The sequence below is a fragment of the Perna viridis genome, chromosome 1, assembly GCF_037379345.1.
Source record: "Perna viridis isolate PV_CMFRI_1.1 ecotype Kerala chromosome 1, ASM3737934v1, whole genome shotgun sequence".
Classification (NCBI taxonomy): domain Eukaryota; kingdom Metazoa; phylum Mollusca; class Bivalvia; order Mytilida; family Mytilidae; genus Perna; species Perna viridis.
Genome location: NC_142445.1, coordinates 57422483 through 57449956, shown reverse-complemented (window position 1 = coordinate 57449956; position 27474 = coordinate 57422483). Strand labels below are relative to the sequence as shown.

At 32.1% G+C, this 27474-nt stretch overlaps 1 protein-coding gene across 4 annotated transcripts; it reads right to left on the bottom strand.

Moving 5' to 3' along the window:
• Window positions 1–16706: 16706 nt before the first annotated feature.
• Window positions 16707–25822, bottom strand: LOC148629530 (putative methyltransferase-like protein 24). Of its 4 annotated transcripts, none has more exons than XM_088553076.1 (7): window positions 25622–25822; window positions 24952–25052; window positions 24442–24570; window positions 23728–23802; window positions 23279–23420; window positions 22122–22420; window positions 16707–21268 (listed from the first exon to the last, which is right to left on the bottom strand). In XM_088553076.1, the coding sequence occupies exons 1-7, from the start codon at window positions 25730–25732 to the stop codon at window positions 21205–21207; spliced, it is 921 nt and encodes a 306-aa protein (XP_088409202.1). In that variant the 5' UTR covers window positions 25733–25822; the 3' UTR covers window positions 16707–21204. The 4 variants fall into 4 exon arrangements, with proteins under 4 accessions (XP_088409202.1, XP_088409196.1, XP_088409211.1 ...); XM_088553070.1 differs by having other exon boundaries at window positions 16707–20883; XM_088553085.1 differs by having other exon boundaries at window positions 16707–20883; window positions 25658–25821.
• Window positions 25823–27474: the final 1652 nt, after the last annotated feature.

Genomic DNA, 27474 nt, shown 5'->3' with positions numbered 1-27474 from the left:
TACCTCACTTTAAGAGTAATCCAGGGAACCAAGGTTATAATGGTAATCAAAAGAATGTAATCCAGGGACAAAGACCAGACATGGAAAACAGACATACACAACAACGAACATAAAGTAACTAAAATCATACATACAGAGTAACAAAAGTAAATGAGCAACTCGGACTCCACTAAAACCTGGGAGCATGGACCAGGTGCACCGGTAGGGTAAGAGTCCTCTGCTTTTCTAGAAACACCCGCCGAGTTGCTAATAAAAAATCAAGTCCGGGGTAGACAAACGAGGAAAGGAAAAACTATGACCCGTTGAATAAATGAGTTTTCATGGTGCTGATGGATACACCATAACGATCCACGAGTTCATGATGACGACCATAAAACTTCTGTAGTGATGACTTCAATCTTGTAGCAACATAACATACCCTTAGTCTACTAATAAGAGTGAAATACACTTGGTCTACTAATAAGATTAAAATACAAATTTTCAACATAACTGTCAATGTACAAATTTGATAGGTCGTGTTTATCACAGCTCTGAAATTATGTATATAATACATGAAGTATTTCTTCTGCTTTTGAATTATATAAATTATTTTTCTAAATATGTTATTATATACATAATCTTCGCCAAGAAAATTTATTTTCTTTTATTCATGTGTGGAAGTAAGTGAAGTAATCATATGTAGTCATGAAATAATCATGATTATTTTGTCAAAAGTAGTCATGATATAATCGATTACATTTGAAAGTAATCAGCGTCAACCCTGATACTGTTTCAATGTATCTTGCCACCAGGAACTGCACGTTGTTAGGGTTGAGTTGGGTTAGATTAAGATACATTTATACACAACTTGTCGTTTGAAATGGAAAATCGGAAGTCAGATGTATAGAACACAAATTCGAATTATGAAATGTGAAGTTTGATCAGTGAAGTCTTAAAGTCGGACATTATTACAATGACTTGTGAAAGTGTGTGTCACCTCATGCTTCCGTAGATAATGGTTTGTGGTGTAGCTATTGACTAGGTTGTTTTCGTTATATCAGATAGTAAAATAACTATCATAAGTGTTCAAGGAAGTAATATCATATTTGCAAACTTATTGCGACTTGTAGATTCTATGTGATGGATCAATGCCACGCATTAAGTTTCACCAGTTCCGAACTATTCTGATAATTATAGCACGAAACCAAACTAATACAGAATTTGAAAAGCCAAACTTCCTTTTTATATTCAATTTATCGCATTTTTGTCTCTTTAGCTCTTCTTTGTATAATTCAATTTGCATGAATACACAGAATCTGTGACATGTTGAAGAGTTATTGGTTCAATGCTTAAACCATCTTAGACACAGAGTCGTAAGTATCACATCTATTAATTTATATGAAATGGAATGCTCAATTATAAGACGATGATTATATTTTAAGATACATCTCAAAATGGTACAAATTTATCTATTGTTTCATATGTGACAACATAAGTTCATATTAGTTTTAAAACAGATGACGACAAACTTTCTTTTTACTTTTCAAATGTATATTGATATGAATATATAAGATGGGTAAAGCAAGCTGTCTAAATTACCTTTTGGAAAATGTTGATTATTCTTTAATATATTTTATAAATGTTAGTAATGCGGATTTTGCTAGTCTTGTTTGTAAAATATAAAAATGCCAATCATATATACTGTTTAATTTCCTTCTTTCTTTTTTTTTTTTAAATAAAAAAAGTAGTGATAACTACCTATGTTAGATATTAATTCCCTATTATATTCATTATACGTCATTATACGAAAGCTTACAGATACATCTTTTGAGTACATTTACAGTGTTATAGTATTAGTCCCGAGTCAGGAATTTGTTGGCCTCTGTATGTTTCTTTTCGTTTTTACTTTCAGTTTACTTTTATGTTGCTGGAGTAAACGGCGGCAAATATTTCGCTGTACCTGGGTATAATGTTGTTTTGGGGCCAGCTGCAACCTGCCCTGTGGTATGAGGGTTTCTTTGTCATTTATTGAAAACCCATTGGTAGCTTTGAGCTAACATTATTCCTTCCGATGGGGTTGTTTTCTCCTCTTTGACGTATTAACCATATCCATTCTCGTTATATTTGTGCTTTATTATTACTTTATAATAAACAAAACAAGTCCTTACTTTCAGTTTTATTATTTTTCATTCGTTAAAATCTCTCCTTAACCAATATTTTAAGGTACACGTAATATGAAACGCCTTTGGAAGTAAAGTATTTTCTTTCTTAACTTAATTGTTTACTTATACATTGAAAGAAACTAAACCCTTCATTTTCTTTTGTTTGTTTGTTTGTTTGTTGGGGTTTAACGTCCGAGCATCAATATTTAAGCTATATTCAGACGATGAACATGAAATTGATGATAAAATGAAAAAGGGATGGGACACAAGGACAATGGGGTCGACAAATTTAGATTGCCACTGAAAATAGGGAGAGGTGGGTATTGTCGGGCAATTTAGCCTCCGGGAGAATACCACAGTAGGGTTCTTTAACGTGCGAGGAACGTGGCATCTTTCCCAACACGGTGCACCACTATGGTTTGCGGTCAGGTTTTCCGTATTATAACCTGACAACCCCAACATGTAACACGCCAGGGGTACCCCATTCCACCACCTGGGGCACACATCCCAGTTGCTCTGTGGGCAGAGCGCCCTAACCCCCGGCTAGGGTTCTGAGCACTATTTAGTCGCCCTTGACGACAAGTTTAGCGTTGCTGCAGGCCTATTCTTTTAACACCCGGACCTGCATGAGGCTCATTTTCTTTCAAAGACGTAGAAACACACTACATTTCGATCATTTAAAAAAATAAAAACAGGGACTTATGACCTTTTGGAAATTATTTCCTGATGATTATGGAATTTTACCTAAAAATCAATTATGGAACGCGTTTCATCTCGGCGATTCCATTGCATCTAGTGAATTCATCTAAGGATAGCTAATTTACATTTTCTGAATCAAAATAACGATTTTAATGTGTTGTTTTTTTTCGAATAAATTAAGAACGTACGTCAAGCGAAAATCTGAATTTCTGTGTGGAAGCATTTTAAAATCGAATTTTGATTAATTTCATTTTTTTAAATACGCAACGTATCAGAGTTATTTTTGCACATATTTTTTTAAACCTAATTCCTCCCTCGTGTCCGGTAGCACATAAGGTAGAAACCATTTCTTTCTATTTTACTTTCCCCCTGGGTTTTGCCAAATAGGCGTTACTTCAGCATCCATAATTCTTCTTCATGTCATTTCCCCTAAATCTCTTGAATCTATCTTGGTTTGTGAATTCCTGGGCCGGTGGTATAGTTTATCTATCTACCGGGACCATTTCATGTTTAAGACGTTTCTAGCCGTTTTTGTGCTAGTTTCCAACACGGGGCTAGACTGAATGCTTGGGAATGATTTAATTTTCGTTTACCATACTTTTGTTGCTTGAAGCATGTTTTAGATAATACCTAAAATTAAAAAAAATCACAACAACATATTATAATTGAAAGATATTAGCATTTAAACGTGCTGTATAACTTCTAAGTGATTTTTGTTTTAATGATTTTTTAATCTTTAACGAAGGATAAATAATAGTGTAAAAATAGGTAATAACAAGAATAAAAAATGTTAATGTCGACAAGTGATAGAAATGCATATTCACTGATAAATACTGACAAATGCTTTTATGTATAGGCTGTAAATGGAACATAGAGAACAATGCATGACCGAAAGATTGAATACTGATACATGTGATACATTGTCATCCAATGGTCCATCAAGAAAACAGAAAATGACAAGAACTAGAGATGTCAATGCTTATAACAGTGATTTGACACAAACTACTGAACAAAATATCAAAAAAATGTAGTAGTAGTTGTAATCAGCAAAAAACATTTAAACTTCCAGTCATTGATTTTTTTGACAATTGAGAGTCAAATCTTGGGTAACAAAATAAATGATGGATTGTTAAAAAAAACAACAAAACAACCCAAATAAAGCAAAACAATAAAAAAAAAAAAACTAAACTAAAAAAAGGGGAGTTTGTTTGAATAAAGGATCACGGAACTTTCCTGTTTCTTGTTATTTAAAAAAAAACATTAACTGAAAATCTCATTTCTATAGAACATTTCCTACCATATTAACATTAGAAATATTAAATAAAAAACTTTGAAAATAGTTAAAAAATAAAGCTTTTACATGCTATTAAACATTGTTTGCTAACCAATGATATATATGATATATATAATTTACAAGATGACAAAAACGTTAATATTTCACTTGTGTCATGAAATACTTATCTGTTTTTTTTGAAAGGGAATAAAATATTCGAAAATAAGCATATTTTGTCCATTGAATGCAAAGAAGCGAAACAGACTTTAATTATTTGATTTTTATTAAGTGATTTTACCACAATATATTTTTGATAACATTTATATGCGCAAGATACAGCCTATTTTATTGTTTTATGCGGGAGATACAGCCTATTTCATTGTTTTATGCGGGAGATACAGCCTATTTTATTGTTTTATGCGGGAGATACAGCCTATTTCATTGTTTTATGCGGGAGATACAGCCTATTTTATTGTTTTATGCGGGAGATACAGCCTATTTTATTGTTTTATGCGGGAGATACAGCCTATTTCATTGTTTTATGCGGGAGATACAGCCTATTTTATTGTTTTATGCGGGAGATACAGCCTATTTCATTGTTTTATTTCTTGGTTAAACAAGCAAGATCCATACAAAAATAATGATAAAATATGCTACCTGGGATATATGACGTTTTGTTGATCTGGTGCTGCTGAGATATGTTCTATAAGTAACGTAAGGTAATATACAACTTTTCAGATCCGCACATTTTAATATTGGCAAATCCACGACACCAAGTTGATTAGGACTTATAAAACCTTTTGCATGCATTTCCAACTCAACATTTGATAATAATTTAATCCTATTTATAATTCAACTTATCGTATTAACTCAATACTATAGCTTATCTCTTTTCAATACTACAATTTAGTAGAAGAACCACAACAATGAGTTTTTTTTAGAGATCTACCGGATGAATATTAAAATGTATCAAATAGATTATTTTGTGTAAGTACATTGCCCGTTTTTACAGATTGAAATTTTATATTTTCGATGATGTATAAAAGTAAAATTCAAATACAAATATAGCAGTATGAACTAATGCCTTTGATATCCATATATGGAATTCAAATTTAAATTTAATCATCAATATTGTGTTGGTGTCCGGTTTTAGTAGTGGTGAAAGCGCTCATCCCGTTTTGGAACTACAGAAAAAACAAAACATCAGCGGATTTGTAAAGTTTGAAAATACTTATAAATATCTCATGACTTCCGTAGTACAGCGCCATCGGCGCTTTGATTTAAACTTGAGCTATATATCAAGCTACCTATGAAACAAAACAGATTAATGACATAGATGATAAGTGTATTTCAACTGAAATATCAATTTATTATTCTATTATAGAACGAATCCGTATACGAAAGATCACGATAGTTCTTTTTTTACAAATTAAGCAGAGATTTTACCGATTCTATTTCATTTTATCTCGTAAAGGAAGTATTTAACGCTGTATTTTCACTTTAAAAAAAAAGACAGAAAGGTTATACAGAAACAATAACAGTGCATTGACTGAGGCTAAGAACAGCGGGAAAATGCGATCCTTTGCCATGAATACATGTATATCATAACTAATGCACAGAAAGAGGTGTAGATTACATAAAAAAGCACACACACACACACACACACACACACACACACACACACACACACACAAAATAAATAAATATATAAAAGCAAAGCCAAATAGGCGAAAACACTTGTAAATGAAATTGGTTTGGACATATTATTAGTTTATTCTCAAAACATGGTGGTTTGATATTTTTTTGTGCCTGCTAGTATGTCCATTGCATAATGTTTGTAAGTGTCGAAATCGTAGAGAGTGAGTCAGAACCTTAATTAAAATATTGACCCTTTCGTGCTTAAGATCGTGTCGGCATCCTTTTTGTTTAAATGGTGCCTTGCCGTCAAGTCAAGGAAAAGTATCAGATAGTTAAAGATTCTCTCTATATACATATGCACAGCCATTAGCCATAAGTATATAAACGAAAGAAAGACAAGAAAAACATATATATACAGAATAAGTACATTGCCACCAACAACACCTCCACCATGAAAAACAACAAAAGAAGATAATAGATCTTTAAGAACGAAAGATATCCCCGAAAGATATTTCTAGTTCAAACTGATTTCGTGACATTTGAGTACATGGAAAATAAACTGTAACACTCGAGTTATACCTCTTACTGGTAATTTTTTTATTGACCTTATCAATCCATTTCTTGTATAATTTGTTTTTTGATCTTGAACTTCCTTATTTAGTTCTGATGTTGCTAATACGAAGTTACTCATTGAAAGACGTGTGCAGTACACCTAAATTAGCAACATTTAAATGATTGGCATTCTCATATTTGAAGACCACTGGGTCGATGCCACTGCCAGTGGACCATAGGTTGCCGAGGGGGTATTCACAAGTTAGACTAATCCCTTAAAACCCAAAAGCTAATTTCCTAGTATTTCACATGATAGAACTCCTTTGGGCAGGATTTGGCTTTCTATTTCTATATCGTCTTGTATACAATTTGTTTTTGGATCCTGAATTTCCTTACAATTGGTTCTGTTGAGAGATTACTCACTGCAACACGTATATAGCATACTGAAATATATAATACTAGTATGATTTGCATTTTTAAGTGATGGAAAAATAATGTGAATGTCTCGCCTTCTTTTAGTTAAGTACGTCTATTAAATATAATTAGGAAAACACAAGCCAGGGAGCCAACCCTAAGAGCACAATGGTACGTGAATCTGGAAGCAAATTAACAAAGGCGGGGAACAGTCGATGATATTCATTCACTGCCAATGATACAGTCATCTTATAAAAATCTACAAAACAAATCGGACGAATTGACTCGTTAGTTTTGTATTTTTTACTCGAAAGTTAATCCTTAGCAACTGCAAAATACACGCACTTAAATCTTAGTTTTATTTTAGGACAAACCTACAATGTTTATAATTTTGAAATTGAAAACATTATAAGCTTAAGATTTTACTCTATAAAATGCAGTATTTAGATCACAATCAATGGTTGGATATTAATAAATCAATCAATATTTTACTTTTAAGCCTTAGGGTTTGTAATAAATTAATGTAATATTTTAAGTAACATCTGATGCGATAACTTAAAAGGATACACAATTTTTAATGTCTTTCAAAGCAATAGAACTAAAAATGATTTGTTGTTGTAAAGTGTTCTCGCATATAAAAAATAAATTGTTTATGATTTGTTGTTACCTGTTTTAAAAAGTTAAAAGAGTAACAATAAAATTACCGAACACTCATCCGTTGAAAACGGATTTATTCAACGGGTCATAGTTTACCTTTCCTCGTTTATCTACCCCGGACTTGACTTTTTATGAGCAACTCGGCGGGTCTTTCTAGAGCAGAGGTCGCTTACCCTACCGGTGCACCTGGTCCATGCTCCCAGTTTTTAGTGGAGTCCGAGTTGCTCATTTACTTTTGTTACTTTGTATGTATGATTTTAGTTACTTTATGTTCTTTGTTGTGTGTGTCTGTTTTCCATGTCTGGTCTTTGTCCCTGGATTACATTCTTTTGATTACCACTATAACCTTGGTTCCCCTGATTACTCCTGCACAATCAAGTCAAGGCACTTCTGACGAAATGGTGGTTTAAATCTAGGTTAAACAGCGCGCTAAACACCCCTTTTCCATTGCGGCGTGACTATACCAGTGATGATTAAAAAGCATTTGCACGCCATTGTCATAATCGGTAAATCAACGGTCACAAAGTACACAAAACAATTATAAATTGTTGTTTCGATACAGAATACATCATCAAACATTTAACTATTATGGCTGACACTAAGTTTTACATTATTAGTTTCCAAGAAATATAAAATAAACATTCATCATTACCTTTTAACATTTTGGTTTTTTTTTTCATTTTACATGATTTGTTCTGTCGACAGACAAGCTTGTGCACTTAGAGATAAGTATTAACTGTTAAGTATGGTTGGACATAAATAATTAAAACTAAATTCATTTTATATTATTAGAAAATTAGAATATTAACTTGATTTTGCTGTACATTTTTGCAAAATAAACTAAGTTGACAAAACATGTCTAGATGTTTCTAATATATTTAAAGTGTGCTATTTTCACATAGTCATGCTTTTCAAAAGGAAAACGAAAGTCACATGTACAAAACTGGGGGTTCAAATTGTATAAATGGGTAGGCATATCAACTGAAATCCATGTGCTTGTATACTTTGTCATCTCCTGCTATTTGGAAAAAATGCACAGCAAAAGTCATGTCATTCTTAGAATATTACATACCCTTTTAAGAAACTTGTACATATCTAGGACATGCTATGTCTAAAAACTTTTTCACGTGCACATTTATATCTGTGGAATAGGTAAGCATTGATTTGGAAAATTAAATACCTATAATAAATGATTAACAGCGGAAAACATACTTTGAAGGAAAATATTTTCGCAAGAACTTTGGGAAAAAAACAACAAGAACAACAACCATAACGACGACAATAACAAACAGTAAGTAATCCATTATAGATGACAAATATGCCGTTGCTCAAAGTATGTTATTTTATATTTTTTTTCGAACAAGGCAAACATTGTTAGTGCAATAATTGATCATTACAATCTTTCGAGTAAAACTTATATTTTCAATTCAGAGAAATTAACATAGCTAATTAAAGAGAAAAGTATCAGTGTACCACTAAATGAAAGACATTAAAACAAATACAACATCGGGAGAAAAAATACTGAATTAAGAAGTAATTAATTTGGATAACTTGTTCTTACAAAGGTTTCCTTTTGTACTTGCTTCGTTTTCCTTCTATTTGAATAGAGTTTACAGACATGACAATGTATTATCTAGAATGGAATTACAACATGGACCTGACATTGCCAAAAAAAAAAATATAAATAAAAAAAAGATATTCTAGCAATTGTCTTATCATTTGTTCAAATATGTTGAAGAATATCCTCACAATAAATATTATTGACAAGGAGGTTCAAATAACAAAACAATATATAAGGAGAACATCAGAAGTGATGAATGTCCATGTTATAAGTACAAATATATTCAAGTATCAAGCAGATGAAGACAAACCTATTTTTTTTTAACTTTATTGATGCTGAACGATCTTTGTATGCAATCTTACGTATTACAAACATTGAAATGCAAATAAAAATTATCGCTGTGATTACTACACGTAACTATTTTTTTTTAAATATTAGGTACATTCACGATGCATCATGAGGGCTGACATGATAAGTGTTTTGTATGCATCCTAAGATAATTCCACCTCTCAGAGTCATACAATACCACATACCATTACCATAAACACTAAATTGCTGGCCACAAATTCAATAAATATTACATTTCCGCACATCCCCTTCCCTAATACATCACGACAGCGTAATTTAGAAAGTTATATTTTCTTCTTAGATTTCCTTTCACTCTAATAAGAGGAGTCATAATTCATACAATGACATAGAGATGCAGCTTTTATGAGTAGTATAGTGTTTTGGATGACAGAGTCATGACTGTTTCCTGCAGTTTTGATAAGAGCTTTTGAGATAGCCCGGGCATCTGATTCAATAATACATTTTCCTTCTCGATACGTCACGTTAACCAAAGCAAAGCTTTTATTCTATGTCTATCAATATCATTTTATTACCGTCTAAGACGAAACAGCGTCCAATAAAAGAATATCCATCAAATAACATGGCAACTCCGTTACCATGGAAACAAAATTTGATCAGCAATCACTAAGTTCTATCATTACTCAAAATAAACGTCTATGGATAATTGAATTTTTGTCGGAATTTTGGTGTCAGACCGTGAAGATTTTAGAAAAGTGTTTGTTATCCGATCAATATCCGAAAATAATGTGTTAAAACTCTGTGCTGGTATAATCGACCAATTGCTTACAGTTTAGTTAATCCTGAAAACAGGAAAACTCTAAAACTAGCATCGGAATTTTCACATCGCTTTTATTGAAAAAATAGAGATGCTTTTATTATATCTTGTATTGAACAAGTCATTAACGCCTGAATTAAGAGAGAGATGTAGCTCTTCAAAACACTTTAAACTTCAATTTATTTTGGTAATAAGGCTAAGGTAAGATGATGATCACTTTAAAGCTGATTTGGAATAGATTTTGACAACTTTATAGAAATAAAATCTTTTAAGATTTAATTCCTTACATGCTACAAACCTTGAATTTTCATAGGTCTTTTCGGAAAGAACAAGCCATCTCCTGTCATCTGTACTTTCTTAACTTATAAGCGGGCATTGATTGACGACCATTACTATACACTGGGTGGAATGAAGACCTATTATATACGTATTGTGTTAAATAACTCTATATTTAGTGGTGTTTTTGTCTTGATGCTCCTGCCATTGGTACCCATAAATAATTTACATAAAAAAGTATATACCAAAAACAAAATAATAATAAAAAATAAAATAAATAAAATAAAAATAATAAAAAAACAAAACAAAACAAAACAAAGACACGCACAGTGGCTCCTAGTTTTAGTTTGGTTTTGAATTAATAATATGAACTAGTTTTTTTAGTTTATATGTTTTTAGTTTTCATGAGGGAAATATTTTTGCAATATAGATATATTATAACGATGTTTCTAAATCATTTGGTTGTTTTATTTATTTATTTGACAGCTAGATATTTGCTATATCACATTATTTACGGTGCGTTACCATAATATAAAAAATCGCCGTTGTGATAACTTGTGTGATTTGTTGCATTTTCTTAAGTTAGGGCTTTTGTAGAACAAAAGAATTTTCCTCCCGGAAGTGTATATTGGGCATGTTCTACGCATGCTCATCGACTATCCTAAAGTTAGCACAAAAGGGTCTATTGAAATAAAATAAATTGAGTTGAATAGCCCAGGTAATAGTCGGAAAGAGTTAATAACCATAATATGATCAGAAGTGTCGAAGAAGCCCAGATAAAACGAGTGGGCTTAACTTGTTCTACTCATGAGCTGAATTTTCAGGTGTTCTTAACACGAAAAATTATGTTTTTTTTTGTACGATATACAATTGATCAATATATTTTCGTCATAATTTATCGCTATTTCCAACACGAATTTTAATTCTGTGATCGGCGGATTTAAATCAATTTGTGTCTTGTGTCAGCTGAAATTCTAGTTCTGATTCATAAACATCCAATAGCGTGTTTTTAACAGATTTAATCGATTGATAATATGATTGCCGTATGCATCAATATGCAACGACACTACAAACAAATAATAAGTAAATACTGATAAATAAAGAACTGTATAACGTTTTAAAAACAAATAAGTTTGGATAGATTGTGGAAGACGGGGATATGTTATGCGAAATACAAACTATCGAGCAATAAGATTAAAAACGTACTAATATAACTATATAAAAATTGTACTACTCTCTCTCTCTCTCTCTATATATATATATATATTTAAGGGTCTGAAAAATTCCCAACGATGTTAGAACTGTCAAATTTGCGATGCAAATTTTTGGTCGATTCCTCCGCGGGACTCGAACGGGTTCTGCTGTGACATCCATGGCAACACCGCCTGCACGAATTCCAGCGCCTTAGACCACTCGACCAGCTAGGCTATATAAAGTATAGCTTTCGCTGGCCGGGTCATTTCTCCTTGTATGATTAATCCAGGGCTCTAAATTAGTTCACGATGTATGGTAGTACGGGACAGTTCATCTAGGTGTTATAATGTAGGATAGAGGATCAAATTAATGCTGCATGTCACAACAAATCAATATTATACAAACGTCTCAGAATGTGACGACTCTGTTCGCTACACTGCTCCATCAGATCAAATTGATACAGGGAAGATAACGTAAACTTATAGAAGGGTCTGAAAAATTCCCAACAATGTTAGAATTGTCAAGATTGCATCGCAAATATAACAGTTCTAACATCGTTCATATATGTATATAGGGAATGACTGTTATATTGGTTATTAAGTGTCAAGATATTTAATCAAATAAAAAAGAAAATGTAACTAGCACGGTCGTCACTGTCACATGGCTAGATTACACCGATGGATAACAGACGAAACTTTTATCCAATATTAAAATTTCTGAATTAAAAAGAAAACTTTTTTCTGTCTGCTTTCAAAGCAAAATAATTTGAATGCAAATATAAAATATGTTGACTAATACTGAGACTATCGAGTTAAGTTTAGCATTTAATATCGTATCGTTGAATAATCATACTTAATGTTGACTTTGAATATGTAATAATTTGGATTGCAGAGATTCTACAGGCTTCATTAATGAAACAATATAAGTGATTAATCATCTGTGTCATTGTCATAAGGAATACTGATATATCTTTCGATGTAAAACAATTGAAAAACCTCAAATAGATTTTCTTTTCAGATCACCTTCATTTAGATATCACAACCAGTTTTCCGTCATTTCTCAAACTTTTAAATTGCACCAACTTCGACAAGGAGGCGACCTCTCATTTTCTTAACGTCTTAAATGATTTTGCGATCCATCTTATTTGACAGAAAATTTGCTTATGATTGAAACCATGCGAATTAATTTGGAACTGTTTTGTGGTATCTTTGACAGTCATTAAATTAGAGCGCGCTAACGATTTTCTGCCACTTTGCTAAACACCGATGAAATATTTTTGGAGGAAATCCAGTAATGGGAATGACGTTAATCTGTAGGAATTTTCTATTATGCAACAAAAGACAAAAACATCCAATTTTTCTCATGCCATTTTTGTCATATTAGTCATAGGACATAGGAACCCTAATGAATTCAAAACCACTCAGTGCTACTCTATGTATTTGATGTACCACATACTTAGTTGACATGTATAAGGTTATACGGTTATAGCTTACGGTAAACTATTTCGATTTTCTTTCTTAAAGAACACAAGAGGAACATCGTTTTACAACTTGCCATGTATTGCAAATTTTACCAGGGTAGAATATTTTCCCTTCAGCACCTGCGTATGGAGTGTTCATATCACAACTCATACGTCATGCTAGAGCTTGCCTAAACTACGCAGACTTTTTGTACCGCGCTAGAACTCTAACAAATAGGCTTCTGGAACAGGGTTATGTTGGTACAAGATTGAAGTCATCACTACAGAAGTTTTATGGTCGTCATCACGAACTTGTGGATCGTTATGGTGTATCCATCAGCACCATAAAAACTGATGTATTCAACGGGTCATAGTTTTCCTTTCCTCGTTTGTCTACCCCGGACTTGACTTTTTATGAGCAACTCGGCGGGTGTTTCTAGAAAAGCAGAGGATGCTTACCCTACCGGTGCACCTGGTCCATGCTCCCAGTGGAGTCCGACCGAGTTGCTCATTTGCTTTTGCTACTTTGTATGTATGATTTTAGTTACTTTATGTTCTTTGTTGTGTATGTCTGTTTTCCATGTCTGGTCTTTGTCCCTGGTTTACATTCTTTTGATTACCGCTATAACCTTGGTTCCCTTGATTACTCTTTCTAGACGAAGAAAGCCCATATCATTGAAGTATTTCATTGCACAACATTTTATATTTCTAATTATTTTTTGAAGAACAGCGGATTCGACATTTGTAACTATAAATGCACTACCTTTCTACCTTTAAAAACCTTTAAAGATCATTAGGGACATGCCTTCATTAGTTACTAGTTAAGCATTCTAATATACATTTTGAATCTCAATAGCAATTTTGTCAGACTTCCTTTGAAAAATAAAAGAACGTTATGCAGGTATTTTTTTTAAATGAATAATTTTAGTAATATTCATATGAAATAAAGACGTATTTACTATTTTGTAGGGGTTATATATTGGTGCATTTGTTGCGCTTCATCATAATTTTGTTTCTTCATTTGTTGCTTCAACCTGCCTTTTTCAGCTTATGTATGACGCCATATTTCATTATTATATTACGTAATGAGTCAACTGAATTCAGCTTCTTTTTAGTCTAGTCATCGTGTTCCAATCATGTCTCCAAACGAATACATGTTTTATTGACAGAAGAAAAAACATGTAATACGTTTATACAAGTTGGAAGGTGTTGCTAATGAATAAGTTACATGTAATTTCCAGTAATTTGTCCAAGAAGACACAAAATGTACAGGCTGAAAAAAATCGTCCAACACGACCCCATTAATACACTGAAGGGGAGGGGGTGGCGGTTGGATATGTTTTAAGTAGCTCTCTTTGAAAGAATCACCTAAAAAGGCTACATATTTTTATTTTTAAAATTAAGTTGTTTTATGGATTTATATTATGAAATGTGTTATTATTAATTCATAACTGCCTGCTCTTAGAAGATAATCAACATTGAAAATCCAATAAATTCTATTGTATTTGAGTGTCATTAAAAGATTTTCTCTCTTATTTTTTTTTTTTAAAATCTACAGTGCTTTCTATGTAATTTTTATCTCCTAAGAACATAGGTTACATGAAAAACCGAATGTTTTCTATTTACTATGGCAATTCAAACAAAATATCAAAAGTAAAAATATGTAGGCTTTTCAGCCATAAATCACATTTTGCATGATTCTAAGCTTGAGTACTACATAAAAATCACGAGCTAACAAAGAAAACATTATAATACCGGTTTATTCTAGGCTGTTTGTGAGTATATTTCAATGTGGCTTGATGTATACAAATCAAGCTTGGAAGTCCCTTTTTGCTTAATTTATCTTGTATACTTACAATAGTTGCTTTTTGGTAAGACGCCATTAATAAGTTTTAATAACATGCAAAAAATGAACAGGAAGCCAAAACTAGCTGCATGGATAACAAAAATTCCAATACAGAAAATATACTGATTAGTCGAATGTAGCACCGTAAATAATTTTTTACGAAATTTTATTTGATGAACATTGATATTCTTTTTAATTAAAAATTGTTATTTTCAGATAAAAAACGCAAGAGTCAACGAACAACGAATAAATATGTGAAAGCGCGCGCAATAAATAAAATGAAATTGATGTGTTTGGTAACAAATAAAATAATACAGGTATTGCAAACCCAAAGAAATTAATAGGAAGATTTAAATCCCAAAAAATCATAAAAGAAGTACTCAAAACCAAAAATAAAAAAAAATAAAAAAATAAAAAATCCTAATAGGAAGCCTAATCCAGCACCAAGAAGATCCGTCAAGTGCAAAAAGGAAATGTATAATCATACAGTGTCTTAGGACTCAATCGTTTATTTATATTGGCGAGTTTTATGTAGCTGGAATGAAACCAACGGAACAAGTTTTTAAATAATATTATGATTTGTATTGTAAGTTACAGAATTCCTGTTGATGTACAATTCAATTTGTTGAATTTTCTAGTTGCTGTATTCTTATTTATTTGAGTACAATATGGGGAAAAGATAAAGCTGAAGTTAAAAAAAAGGGTATTCCAATTCAATGGCTAATTTCATTTTCGTTTTATCCTTGATTTTGCCAGTCCAAATACATTTTATCTCTCTTTCCTATGATTACGCGATAAATTATTTTATTATAACTTTTAATTTATATAGAAAGACGAAATAAATGTGCAAAAGAAAGTATTGAAATTAGTAGTGAATTCGAAGCAAATATTGTCTGATCAACTTATTCTAAATTGGTTCGTTCAGATATACATATAAAAATCAAGCATCGTGTAAAAGTAAATTCAAGTGAAAACCTTGATTACTCTTATATACATATAAAAAAATCATGCATCGTTTATTTAACAAGACTGCACAAATTTGATAGATTAAGAACATACATGTGCAGATGTTCGAACAAAATTTCCCATAGAAACTTGAAAAACTGCTGTCATTCCAAACGTGATGACTTTTCATTCAGAATTGTCAACTTTCCTGTCATCTGTTGCAACATACCTTCAGCACCTGCGTATGGAGTTTTCATATCACAACTCATACGTTATGCCAGAGCTTGTCGTAATTCCCAGTTTTTACTGGAGTCCGAGTTGCTCATTTACTTTTGTTTCTTTGTATGTATTATTTTAGTTACTTTATGTTCATTGTTGTGTATGTCTGTTTTCCATGTCTGGTCTTTGTCCTTGGATTACATTCTTTTGTTTTCCGCTAGAATCTTGGTTCTCTTGATTACTCTTCCAAAACGTATCATTTCTAATCTGTGCAGATCTTATTTATGAACCGAACTTCATTGTCATTTCATTTGTAAACACCCAAAGATTGGTAAACGAAGCAAAGAGTAATTTCTCAAAAATATTCGATATGTCCATCAGAAAATAAGAATACTAAAAATAGATACAAAAATACCCCTCATGTTAATATTGCATATTTTGGTATACTGTGCACGTGTTTGAACGAGTAACCTCTAAATTAATACCAAATTCAAGCAAATAAGTAGATCTCAATTTAAAAAACGTTAATACAAACAGTATTCCAAATATAAAAAATCGGAATACAAGGAATCAAGTCTCAGTATTTAAGGGCTTTTGATTTTGTAATACAGCAAGTTTCGGTATATAATTCTGATATTAATCGGGTTAGATAAGTTTTACTAACGAGTTGTTGACTATATCCAAAAGGTAAAAAACAACAGCCGCATAGACTCAGTGGTTGCTAAGTAAGTTTAATTAGTGCCGTAGTCAACTATACTATTTGATTAAATATGTAAGCACATTTATGTACATGTAATGCAAACATAGCTACCGCAAGTTGTGAAATGTAATAAACATTATTCACAATATATTTGGGATTCTATATATATACCTCTATAGTTAAAGTTTCATACAATAACCGTTCACCATTTTGGCATTTTATATATCATGACAATACATATAAATGGACAATTGTGTCTGGGGATAAATAAAATAATTTGTTTGGTGTTCCATGGTATTATTAAGTGCTTTTTTTGCAATTTATACTAGATATCTATACTCCAATCATATGGCTAAGCCTGTAAATTGAACCATCAAATATGCATCGAACCATAAGCACGTGTATGCATCGCTATAAAAACAAGACTCTCAAAAACACAAGGAGAGGCTTTAAACTGAAATAGAGTATAAGCTAATAAACAACTTTACGTGTAATTCGCATTTTCAATCATGCATACTACAACACTAAAACGAATAACTGGCATGAACAAATTTATAGATATCATTCTTCGTTGATTCTCATAGAAACAGAGCACAAGTGTACAAGTTATAGTTGTTGACAAATGAAGTACTTTTTGGGAGAATATATATATATTCCAAGTCACTTTCACAATACTGTGGAAAAGTAATTAAGACAGGAATTTCAATAACTTTTTTTCAACAGGAGAAATTAAGATTTAACAAGTAATATCTTTAAAAATAAAGATAGCAGTAAAATTTGTTCCTTTTACTTATTATTTTCTACATTTCATTCTGGAAATAACACATGGCACGCAATTTTAATTTCCGATACAGTTTTTTTTTCGAACGCCACTAGGTTATCAGTATTCGACCACTCGGGAAACATAATTGCGATCAGGTGACTTGCGTTTCCATGGAAGAGCGTCTTTAAGGTCTAAGGGTAAAAAGCGAAACTATTCCGACTGCGTCGGAAAAGGGTGAAATTAGATTTTTCTGCTTTAGTTCTATTACAAAATTCAAGTTTTAACGGGTGATTTCATTGAAATGAAGCGTTGAAAATTCGCCTGATGCCTCCTCTAATTGAAAAATTTAAATAGTTAATTTTAAAGTATTTTTTCCAATGGGGTAGTGATTGATAGCTTTCTTTTGCTCGTAATCTTTAGTAAAAAAAAACCACTTGCATAGCAGGCTCCTTTTCCCAGCATTGAATGCTTTAATTTTAGATTATATTTAATCTTGAGAAATCATGATCAAGAGATTCTCTCTGCCCGTTCATCTTATGGACCTCAAGATAAAAGCAGAGACTCTATTAAATCTGTTTAAATTATTGTTGAATTTGACGAAAAAAATATGACAAACATTATCAATTCGTAGTAGAGTTCTTTTTTACATTTATTTGTGATGATCATTTTAAACATATTTTATTATTCCTCAAACAACAATGGGATTGAACACAACTTTTTTTTACAACTATATGGCAACAAAGTAAGTTTCCATAACTGTAATTTCCGTAAGACGTTGTTAAACATTGGATTACTGTCATAGATACTGGCGACCTTCGAATGGCCAATTTTATTTTATAATTACAATGTTATTTACTTCGATATCATAGTGTATATTTTGTTATAAATGATAAAACAAAATAAATTACAAGGAGAGGCGACCAGAACCTACAGTGACAAGTATATAATAAATAAATGACATCATAAAGTAAATATACACTGGTACCTACTTAAATATACATGACCAAAAAGTGACAATTCCAAAGTTACGGGACCTTGTAAAAATTGTAGATTTTAAAAGGTATCTTTTTATTTGCACAGTGTTACAATATTATAAAGATCAGAATATGGAATCATGTAATCATAGTTTAACACAATGAAACATTTGTCTCGTAGTCAAGGGTGATTTAACACTATAACAAAAATATTTTAGTAGTGCATTCAAGGAAAATATTTTCATGTTTACTTAAACGTTAACCTAGATAAGGACAGGGTTTGGTGTATGCCTTCATCGAGAGAGTTCCACAGGGATATGCATCATGGATAACGGCGTTGATAGATGTTGACGGATTGGAATTGATATATTATGGATGTTAGGCAAATTATAATAGCTTATCTCCGAAACAGATAGTGGTACTAGGTCAACCCCGTCAGATCATAATTTTATAAAATAATACAACCTTGTGGTGATGCCAACATTCAATTCGTTCCAGGGCACATTATCTCAAGTTAATCCCAATTTTTTCTAAAGAAACAATTACTTTTTATATCATTTAAAACTTCTCTAAAGCTTATGGAGCGGGTTTATACTTGTTATAAAAGTTACAACTTCAGAGGTTTGACAAGTGAGATAATAGACTTTTCAACTGATATGATGTGTTAATCCTCACCATAAAAACACAACAATTTCTTATCAATGAGGTCTTCAATCTATCAATCAAACTATTGGTTACTTCCAGTGTAACATGGAAAGCCATACCTAACTGGTCTATTTTCCATTTGTGTTGAGTCATTAATTTCATTTACGTTTTTTCCTCCGCATTTTTTTTTATTGATGTCACTTAAAGTATTCATGTTTCTTCATTTTATTGCAAAAATATCTAGTAATAAAGCTCATGCTTTAGTGCAGGTAACCACACATACACTACATATATATAACAAAATCCTTTGTGTATATGGTCTCTTTTTACCAATTTGTTCTTGTGTTCAATTGTTAGAAGTGATTGGACGATTTGTACTGATAATTTTAATATGATATGAATTTGGTAATTTTCCGATTTACCCATGGATTTACTTATGAATACATCTGCACACTATGATTTTTATACTTTAAAAAAGGAAGTGCCATCTACGGATAAGGGGGATTTCAAAGATAGGGGTTAACCTGCTCTGAATATCGGATACCAGCTACATTTTTCATATTTTCTTAAGGAATGTGATATAGTAATATATAAAACACAAAATCGGAAATTGTTCATTAGTCTTAATCGGTTATATTTTGGTAAAATTTTCTATCGTTGATGAAAAACACAACGCTCCAAAGAACTCAATTACTTGGAAAATTTAAAAATCTGGAAACATGAGAATCATTTCATCAACGGAAAATGTCTTTCTATTTAATATGAATGTTTTCAAAATATAAGCTAATTTCAAATGTCATTTTTTTTTTGCCTTTCAGTTGAAGCATAAGGAGTTCTTATACAACAGCGGGCCAATAAAAACATTTGCAGTGCTCTTAAACATTTTAGTTAATTGGTTTACCTGTGTTCTATAGATAGACATGGCAACCAAGTTTGATGCCGATCGGAATAATTCTTGAAGAACATGCCCAACAAAACTGGTGACCGAATATGGCGACGAACAGAGTATGACGATGACGATGAACGCAAAATAATGACAAAAGTTCACATGGACCTGTGGTTCAGGTAAGATAAAAGTGTTTTCATTCTGCCTATAATTAGCAATTGTAAAAATGCTTAATTAACATTTCATGTACAATATATAATCAATAACATCGCTGCGAAAGATACATACAAGGACTTGTTTGCCAATAAATTTTGAATTCTCATGACTAACAGTGAAAAATTCAAATAAATTAAAAAAACAACACTACAATTTCATACTTCATTGATAACAAGTACCAACACGGACTTTTTCTCTGATTCCAGCGTCAATGATTCCCCTTGGTAAAACAATGCGTGATTTGCGTTTTAGGGCGATTATAACATATGGTTTTCTATGAAATCAGAATTTGTTATTTTGACAACGATTTGTGGGATATATTAAAATGGAGCTGTTAGTCAGGTACAACAAACAATCCAAATGTTTCTACAATAAAGTTTACACAAAACAAGTGTAAATATAGCAATGTGGAAATCACGGTTTGATATGACAGCAAAATATTTACATCATGAAAGTGTAGTGTTATCAATAATTCAAGGTATACAGAAATCGAAACAGAAAGTGCATTTCAATTGAATTACGACTATAGTTGCCATATATAGTCAGTGTCCGCTACTTCCTGCTATTCTGACCATTACTGATGATATTTTCTGGTTGCATAATCCCTCAACTCCCGTCAAATAAATCCATCATTCCCGACAGCTTAATTGGAAAGGAGATAGAATGTTTGTTTCACTTTCATGGCAAACAAAGAAGCTTTTCCTGCCAAATGAACAAATAACATGCAATAATTCAATACCGTTCATTCCAGAGAAAGTCATTTTCTAGACATAGCCTTATTATTTATTCAGAGGATGGTTACAGTTTCCCAAAAATCAAACTAGAAACGTGGAAATTAGTCTAATAACATCTACGTTGAAGAAAATGACATCCTTGGCATACTTTAGAGCCAATCTATCGACAATTTTATAGAAAAAATGCTCGTTAAAACCTACAGCTTAGTTATTCTTCACTTCTGGACACCAAGGCCTACTGTAGCCTCATTAAACAATAATCTATCATCTATACAATAGTTCCATTAATTTACACCGGGACGTGATAAAACGTCTTTCGGTAGTCTAGATTTCTTATTCCATGGAAATATATGCTGAAAAAGTAAATTATCAAATTTCACACGTTTTAGCAACTGGAAGTTCACGAATAGTACAGTGATAGAATTGATACTATCAAGGGACATAAATGTGTCACGAAAACCGAACAACAAATACGCACAGAAATCTAAATAAAACCTTACAAATCAATGAGCAACTAAGATTTCACATTATTATAGTAACTAATCAACTTTTTGATTTTAATGAAATATTTTTGTTCTTGTTGAAAAATTGAAAAATGCCTACACATGCAAATAATCTAGTAAATAAATTATAAAATCGCAATGATGATTTACAAGTAAACATAACATGAAAATACTAAAAGGCTCAAAGAAAAACAACTCATAAAATAAAAATTATAATTTTCAACTGAAATACAAAAAAAAACTACTGAGTATCACTTACTCAAGGGGTGAATGCACGGAGAAACTTATTTGAAAGAAAAATTAAGAGAACCAAGCTTAGAGTGGTAATCAAAATGATGTAATCCAGGGACATAGACCAGACATGGAAAACGGACATACACAACAAAGAACATAAAGTAACTAAAATCATACATACAAAGTAACGAAAGCAAATCGGACTCCACTAAAAATTGGAGCATGGACCAGGTGTACCACAGGTCCATGTGAACTTTTGTCATTACTTTGCGTCCATCATCATCGTCAGACTGCTCGTCGCCATATTCAGTTTCCAGTTTTACTGGGCATGTTCTTCAAGAATTATAGGTTGAAACCATGAAACCAACTAATTATACAGTAATCCTGACTGTGTGTTTTCATTTCGAAACCTTGTCATAATGAATAATAATTATGCCTATAATTCAAGCACCTTAAATGATTCGTTCACCTTTTAATGTTAACAAATGAGACTTCATGACAACCTGTCCGTTCTATATCATCCTCCAATGATGTAAACCTACAAAATAGATTTCTTCTGGTCCAGAAGATCCTGAATCCCATATTATACAAGTCGATAAGTATCTCTAGACCTAGGATATATCTCTCTTTGCTTGGTTCTGGGCGGGTGGTGATATGAAGCTCAATCAGAAGCTGCCTTATTTTCTGTAATGTTCCATCCTTCATTAACTTAGGTAGGACTAACATTTCCCATTCCTCCACGTCAAGCTTCAACAGTGTCAATGACCTCTGCAAAAAAAAAGCCAACAATGTCAAAGCCCTCTGAAATAAGATTAAACATCGTTAATGCCCTTCTGCAATTAGTTTCAATATCGAAATGGATCTATTCTAGATGTTCCAATATTGCTAATGCCTTTCAGTAATAAGTTTCAACACTGTAAATTCCCCTGTACCATAAGAGTATTTAATAATCTTGTTTGATTTGGATTTGCTCCTTTAGGAAAGGGTCTTGAGTACTAGTTTTGTAGTTTTAGATATTACCCTCATTTTCTACTTTTTACATACACTAAGCTCATTACGCTTACTTTTATTTATATGATCAAAGAACATTTTGAATCACCGGCAAAATATTATAAACAGAAGACAGCCATATACATCAGAGCACCTTGAACAAATTCATTAGAATAAAAATATAAGGTAGAGAAATATGGTGTTACCAAACCATCAAATGCCAACAGTTTTACAAATGAATGCATAACAACAAAGGGTCGTCACTTGTAACAGTTTAGATATTTTGTATTATATGAAGTACTAATAAATTAATGTACTAGAAATAATAAACCGTAATGGAACAGGGAGGTTAAGTGGGCTATAAAACATGGTTTAACCAACCATTTTCATCAGTAATGCCTGTCAGGACCATTGCGGTTGTTTTCCATTGATATTGCCATTTATTATACGGGCTTTCCTTTTTGACTACTACTTAGGATTATTGCCTAGGGTTTATCAGTTTGGTGCTTTTGGTATTACCCTTCACATTAATGTTTAAAATTTATAAGCCAACCATGTAATTTGTACGGTAACTTACCTCTAGTTTGGAAGTATATATGTGAAGATAAGTGTAATCGTATCTATAAAACAACTTACATCTTTGTGACCTAATTTCTTCTTCAAATCCGAAATTGTAAACATTTGCCACTTGTTCCCTTCATGGATTTTGGTTTGTGGGCCAATGGCGTATGGATGGAACCAAGTCTTCTGTTTTCTTTGTTTTTCTCCCATAGCCATGCTGGAACATAGGTAAAGGATGGAACAGATTTTTGAACAAGTGTATCTTAAAAAGTTCGTTTTTAATATTAGTATTTAAAAAATCAATTTAAATGGGTGTGCTTCCAATTAAATGGGAATATCTGGTCTAAAAATATCATTAAAAAAAGAATTTGAGCATAAATATGGTTGTCTTTAACTAGATTAAATTTGATTGCATATCGTTTGCCTGAAAGCCTAAACATCATTACAATGCTAATTACTTTCAAGTTTCAAAGGTCTTTGAGAAACAGGACGTAGAATATAATGATGCATCAAATAAAATCTACCTTGGATCAAAGGAATGTACCTCACATCCATATCTCTCTGCTATGGAATCATCAAAGCTGAAATCGTTGTCGATCCTAGAAACGATTCACTAATTATCTACTCATTTAATTATGCTTGTTATTTAACAGTAGAAAAAAAATGAAGCAATAAGTCATCGGTGCAGGTAGGGCGAATATCAGGATTGTCGCATGCTGTTCAAAAATTAATTTTGCCACATGATAAGTTTACGAAGTTTTAAGCTAAATAATTCATCACACTACAGTTTCTTGTAATTAAATGACAGTATAAAATTCCAACTTTTAACAAAAAATCACAGTAAATCCAATCCAAAAAGCTTAAGGACTACATAATTCGTCTTTTTTTTTGGGAAATAAAATACGTGTCTAAACTAAAAATGAACCGTTTTGGCACATGTGAATCTCTACAAAGGAATAGGTCTCTTCTTTTTCAGATGTTGAGCTCTATTTCTCTTTAACGTCAAATATAACACGAACACGGTGCATTTCGGAGAACAAGGGTCACTAACCCTACCAATGGATTTATTCCATGCCCCTTGTTTCTCAACTGTTTTTAGAGCTTTGCACTTACTATGCTCGTGGTATCTATCTTTTTATATCTCTTTTACCAAGGTTTCGAATCGATTTTACTTTCTTTTCAATGTAAGACTTTCTCTAAAAATCTAATTGTCACAATAATCAAAAACAAATTCTCACCCAAAAGAATACACAAGACATGCAGCTTCCGGTCTGTATGTAATGTCATCACACACCTCCCATCCACCGTCTGCTTCCTCCCCGAGTCTTATGATAGTATCACAACCAATCTGCAAGGTAGAAATGTAACTGAAACAAAAGAAAAAAGGTTGAATTCTAAAGGTATATTTTTTAAGGTAGATATGTATAACTGTTAATTTAATACAAATATTTCTGAAATTTTGTTGCAGAATCTTGAATGGTGAATGCGTTAATCTCAGTCATGTCGCCTATTTTCAAAAACATGTCAAATGCTAAACAGACCTCGGAAAAAAATCCAAGACCTAAGAAGTCTTATTCTATGACACGATTATGTCATTGAGTAACTTAACCAATAAAAATTATATCACATTGCGTTTCAAGTAAAAATGTAAAACAATCTGTTGAGCGTTGTAAAAATACATTCAGTGGCAGTATTTTCTACGAGACTTTCAGACCTAAAGCCACTATGATTAACCAACGGTAACTTACTGATGATATAATGAAGCGAGTTTAGAATGTGGAAACTGTTGTAGTTCTAATTTACTAGGTAAGGTCAACTTTATTTCGTCTGTTGAATTCTTAGGCAATGGCTAGAATAAATAAAATAGGATTTTAATGTATTTGAAATAAAATTGATATTTCATTGTTGATAATCCTTTACATGCCAAGACGAACCGCTCAAGAATCCAACTAGAGACCCTGCAGAGAGGATAAATACATTCATGAATTCATCTGTACTATCCCGTAACCAAAAATAATAATTCCGGTAGGGGCAGATCAGAATTTTTTGGGATTATTTCTTGGCATGATTAATTTTTTTTAGCATCTGCATAAATCATTATCTTAATACATAAAAAAGATAAAACAAAAACAAAACAAACAATAATATTAATTACAAACAATCAAACAAAATTAAACAAGTCAAAAAAGAAAAAAATAAAAGAAAGTGTGTACAATCACTAAAGCAAGTTAAACTAGAAAAAAACTGTAAGCAATGCTCACCAACGCGATAATGCCACTTCCCTTTCTTACAACATGATTCATTTAGACAACTACATGTCACTACTTAATTTGTTAAAAATATATGTACCAATTCATCGCACAATATTATTAAGCTCAAAAAAATAATAAATCATTTGCAGTAGCTAACTAGAGTTACCTTTCTTGTTATGTTGTGAGTCCAAGTAAAACTTACAGTTATTCCAAGAACTGCCAATGCTAGCACACAAACAAAACATATTTTAATTATTTTCAATCTTATAACTTGCATAGCAATCAAGAAATCATCTTATTTTGACAATGTCCTCGCTACCTGTTGTCTACATGTCATCATGAACAGCCTAAGACATGTGCTACATTTCCGGACTATTACCGGAACCAACGGTAACTTGTCTGTACTCCTACAACGTAAGAGGTTGGAATTCCGTTCCTCCAAATCCAGAGGCGGATTCAGACACTTTGAAAAGGAGGGTGCCAGCTATGGTTCCTCAGAAAAGGGGGTGCTAGGACATTATTTTTCATTTTTTGTCAATTTCACATATGAAAATGAGTTTTTTCAATAAAAATAGGGGTAACCCCAGCACCCACCACTGGTGGGTGTCATTGAACATATGTAATAAGCAGGTACCTCTCTTGAACAAATTATTTCATTCATTGATTACTTGTTGTTTTACGAAGTTACCAAAGCGGTCCATAACGTATTTTTTTTTCACAAGTTGTTACTTTGTATATACGGGCTAAAGACGACAAATAACTTAATTGTATATGTTTATTTCATAGTTGTCAAGACACACCTCAGTGTTCTCCCTTGAATATCTGCATTATACGGTTCATATCTCAAGGAACAGAATAGCGTTTTTTTTTCGGAGCCAATTCTTGTCCAATAAAACAGTGGAACAACAATCTCATTTCAGTTAAATAACTAGACGACACATTTTCTTTCATCGTTGTAAAATAAGGTATTATTATTTTTATTTCGTCTTTCTTGTAGACAGCAACATTGTACCATTGAGGTACATGGAGCATTTTACTAAATTCTTTTTTTTTATGCGCTTCAAGATCTGATATTTCAGAACGGAGTGCATTCACTTTCCCGATTTTGAAAGATATTGCACTGTCAGAGGATTGATCAACTATTTCACATAAGAAAACCATTTGGTGGAAGGGACCAAAAGCAATTTACATTAACTATACTGAAGTTCCACTTCTTATAACCACACACAAATACAAATTAATTTGCGAAAACCAATTCAATAAGAAAAATCTGACAGGCCTGGGCTTCATAAAGTCTCAATGAGATTTCCCTCAATTATTCATTTTCAGGTTATTTAATTGGTCGAAATTTGAGTTGAGGAAGAAACCGAATACTTGCAATTCTTCATGAAAACGGGCCCTGAACTGTTTCTTCACTTAGTCTTGTTTCTGTATGTAGTTTTAAGGGTATTTCTTTGTTGTTTTTTTTGTTTTTACCTCCGTATTCATGTTTTTTTTCTGAGAATCTGCAAGTTTACAAGTTTTGTGTAGAACCTGACATGGAACATCTCAAAACTGGCTACTATGTTCAGTATTTCTAAAGATTAAAATAAGAAAAGATCATGGACGACTGCAGGTGACAGACGCTGACTAATGGCTGAACACAAGCTAGCATGTCGCCACCTCACGGATTTGTTCAAAGTGATCTAGCTTTGTTATATATTGTCTGACCTCATGGATGTGTGTGTTTATTATCATGAAGTATCTGAATAGCTGTTCCACTTTCAAACAACCAAAATATATTTAAAATTGCATAGCATGAAGATAATTTTTTAGGTCTGTAGAAATAAAATTCCAAAAATATTTCTTTAGTTTGTATGCACTATAGAAAATATTTCCAAGAATTCATATTCATAGAAAAGAATTTCTCATAGAAAAGTAAAATCATTTGGAAAAATGATCTTTTTCAAGGGTTCATAGAATTTAAACACAGTAGAACTAAAATGTTTCTTACCATGCGTACATATACATACAATTAAA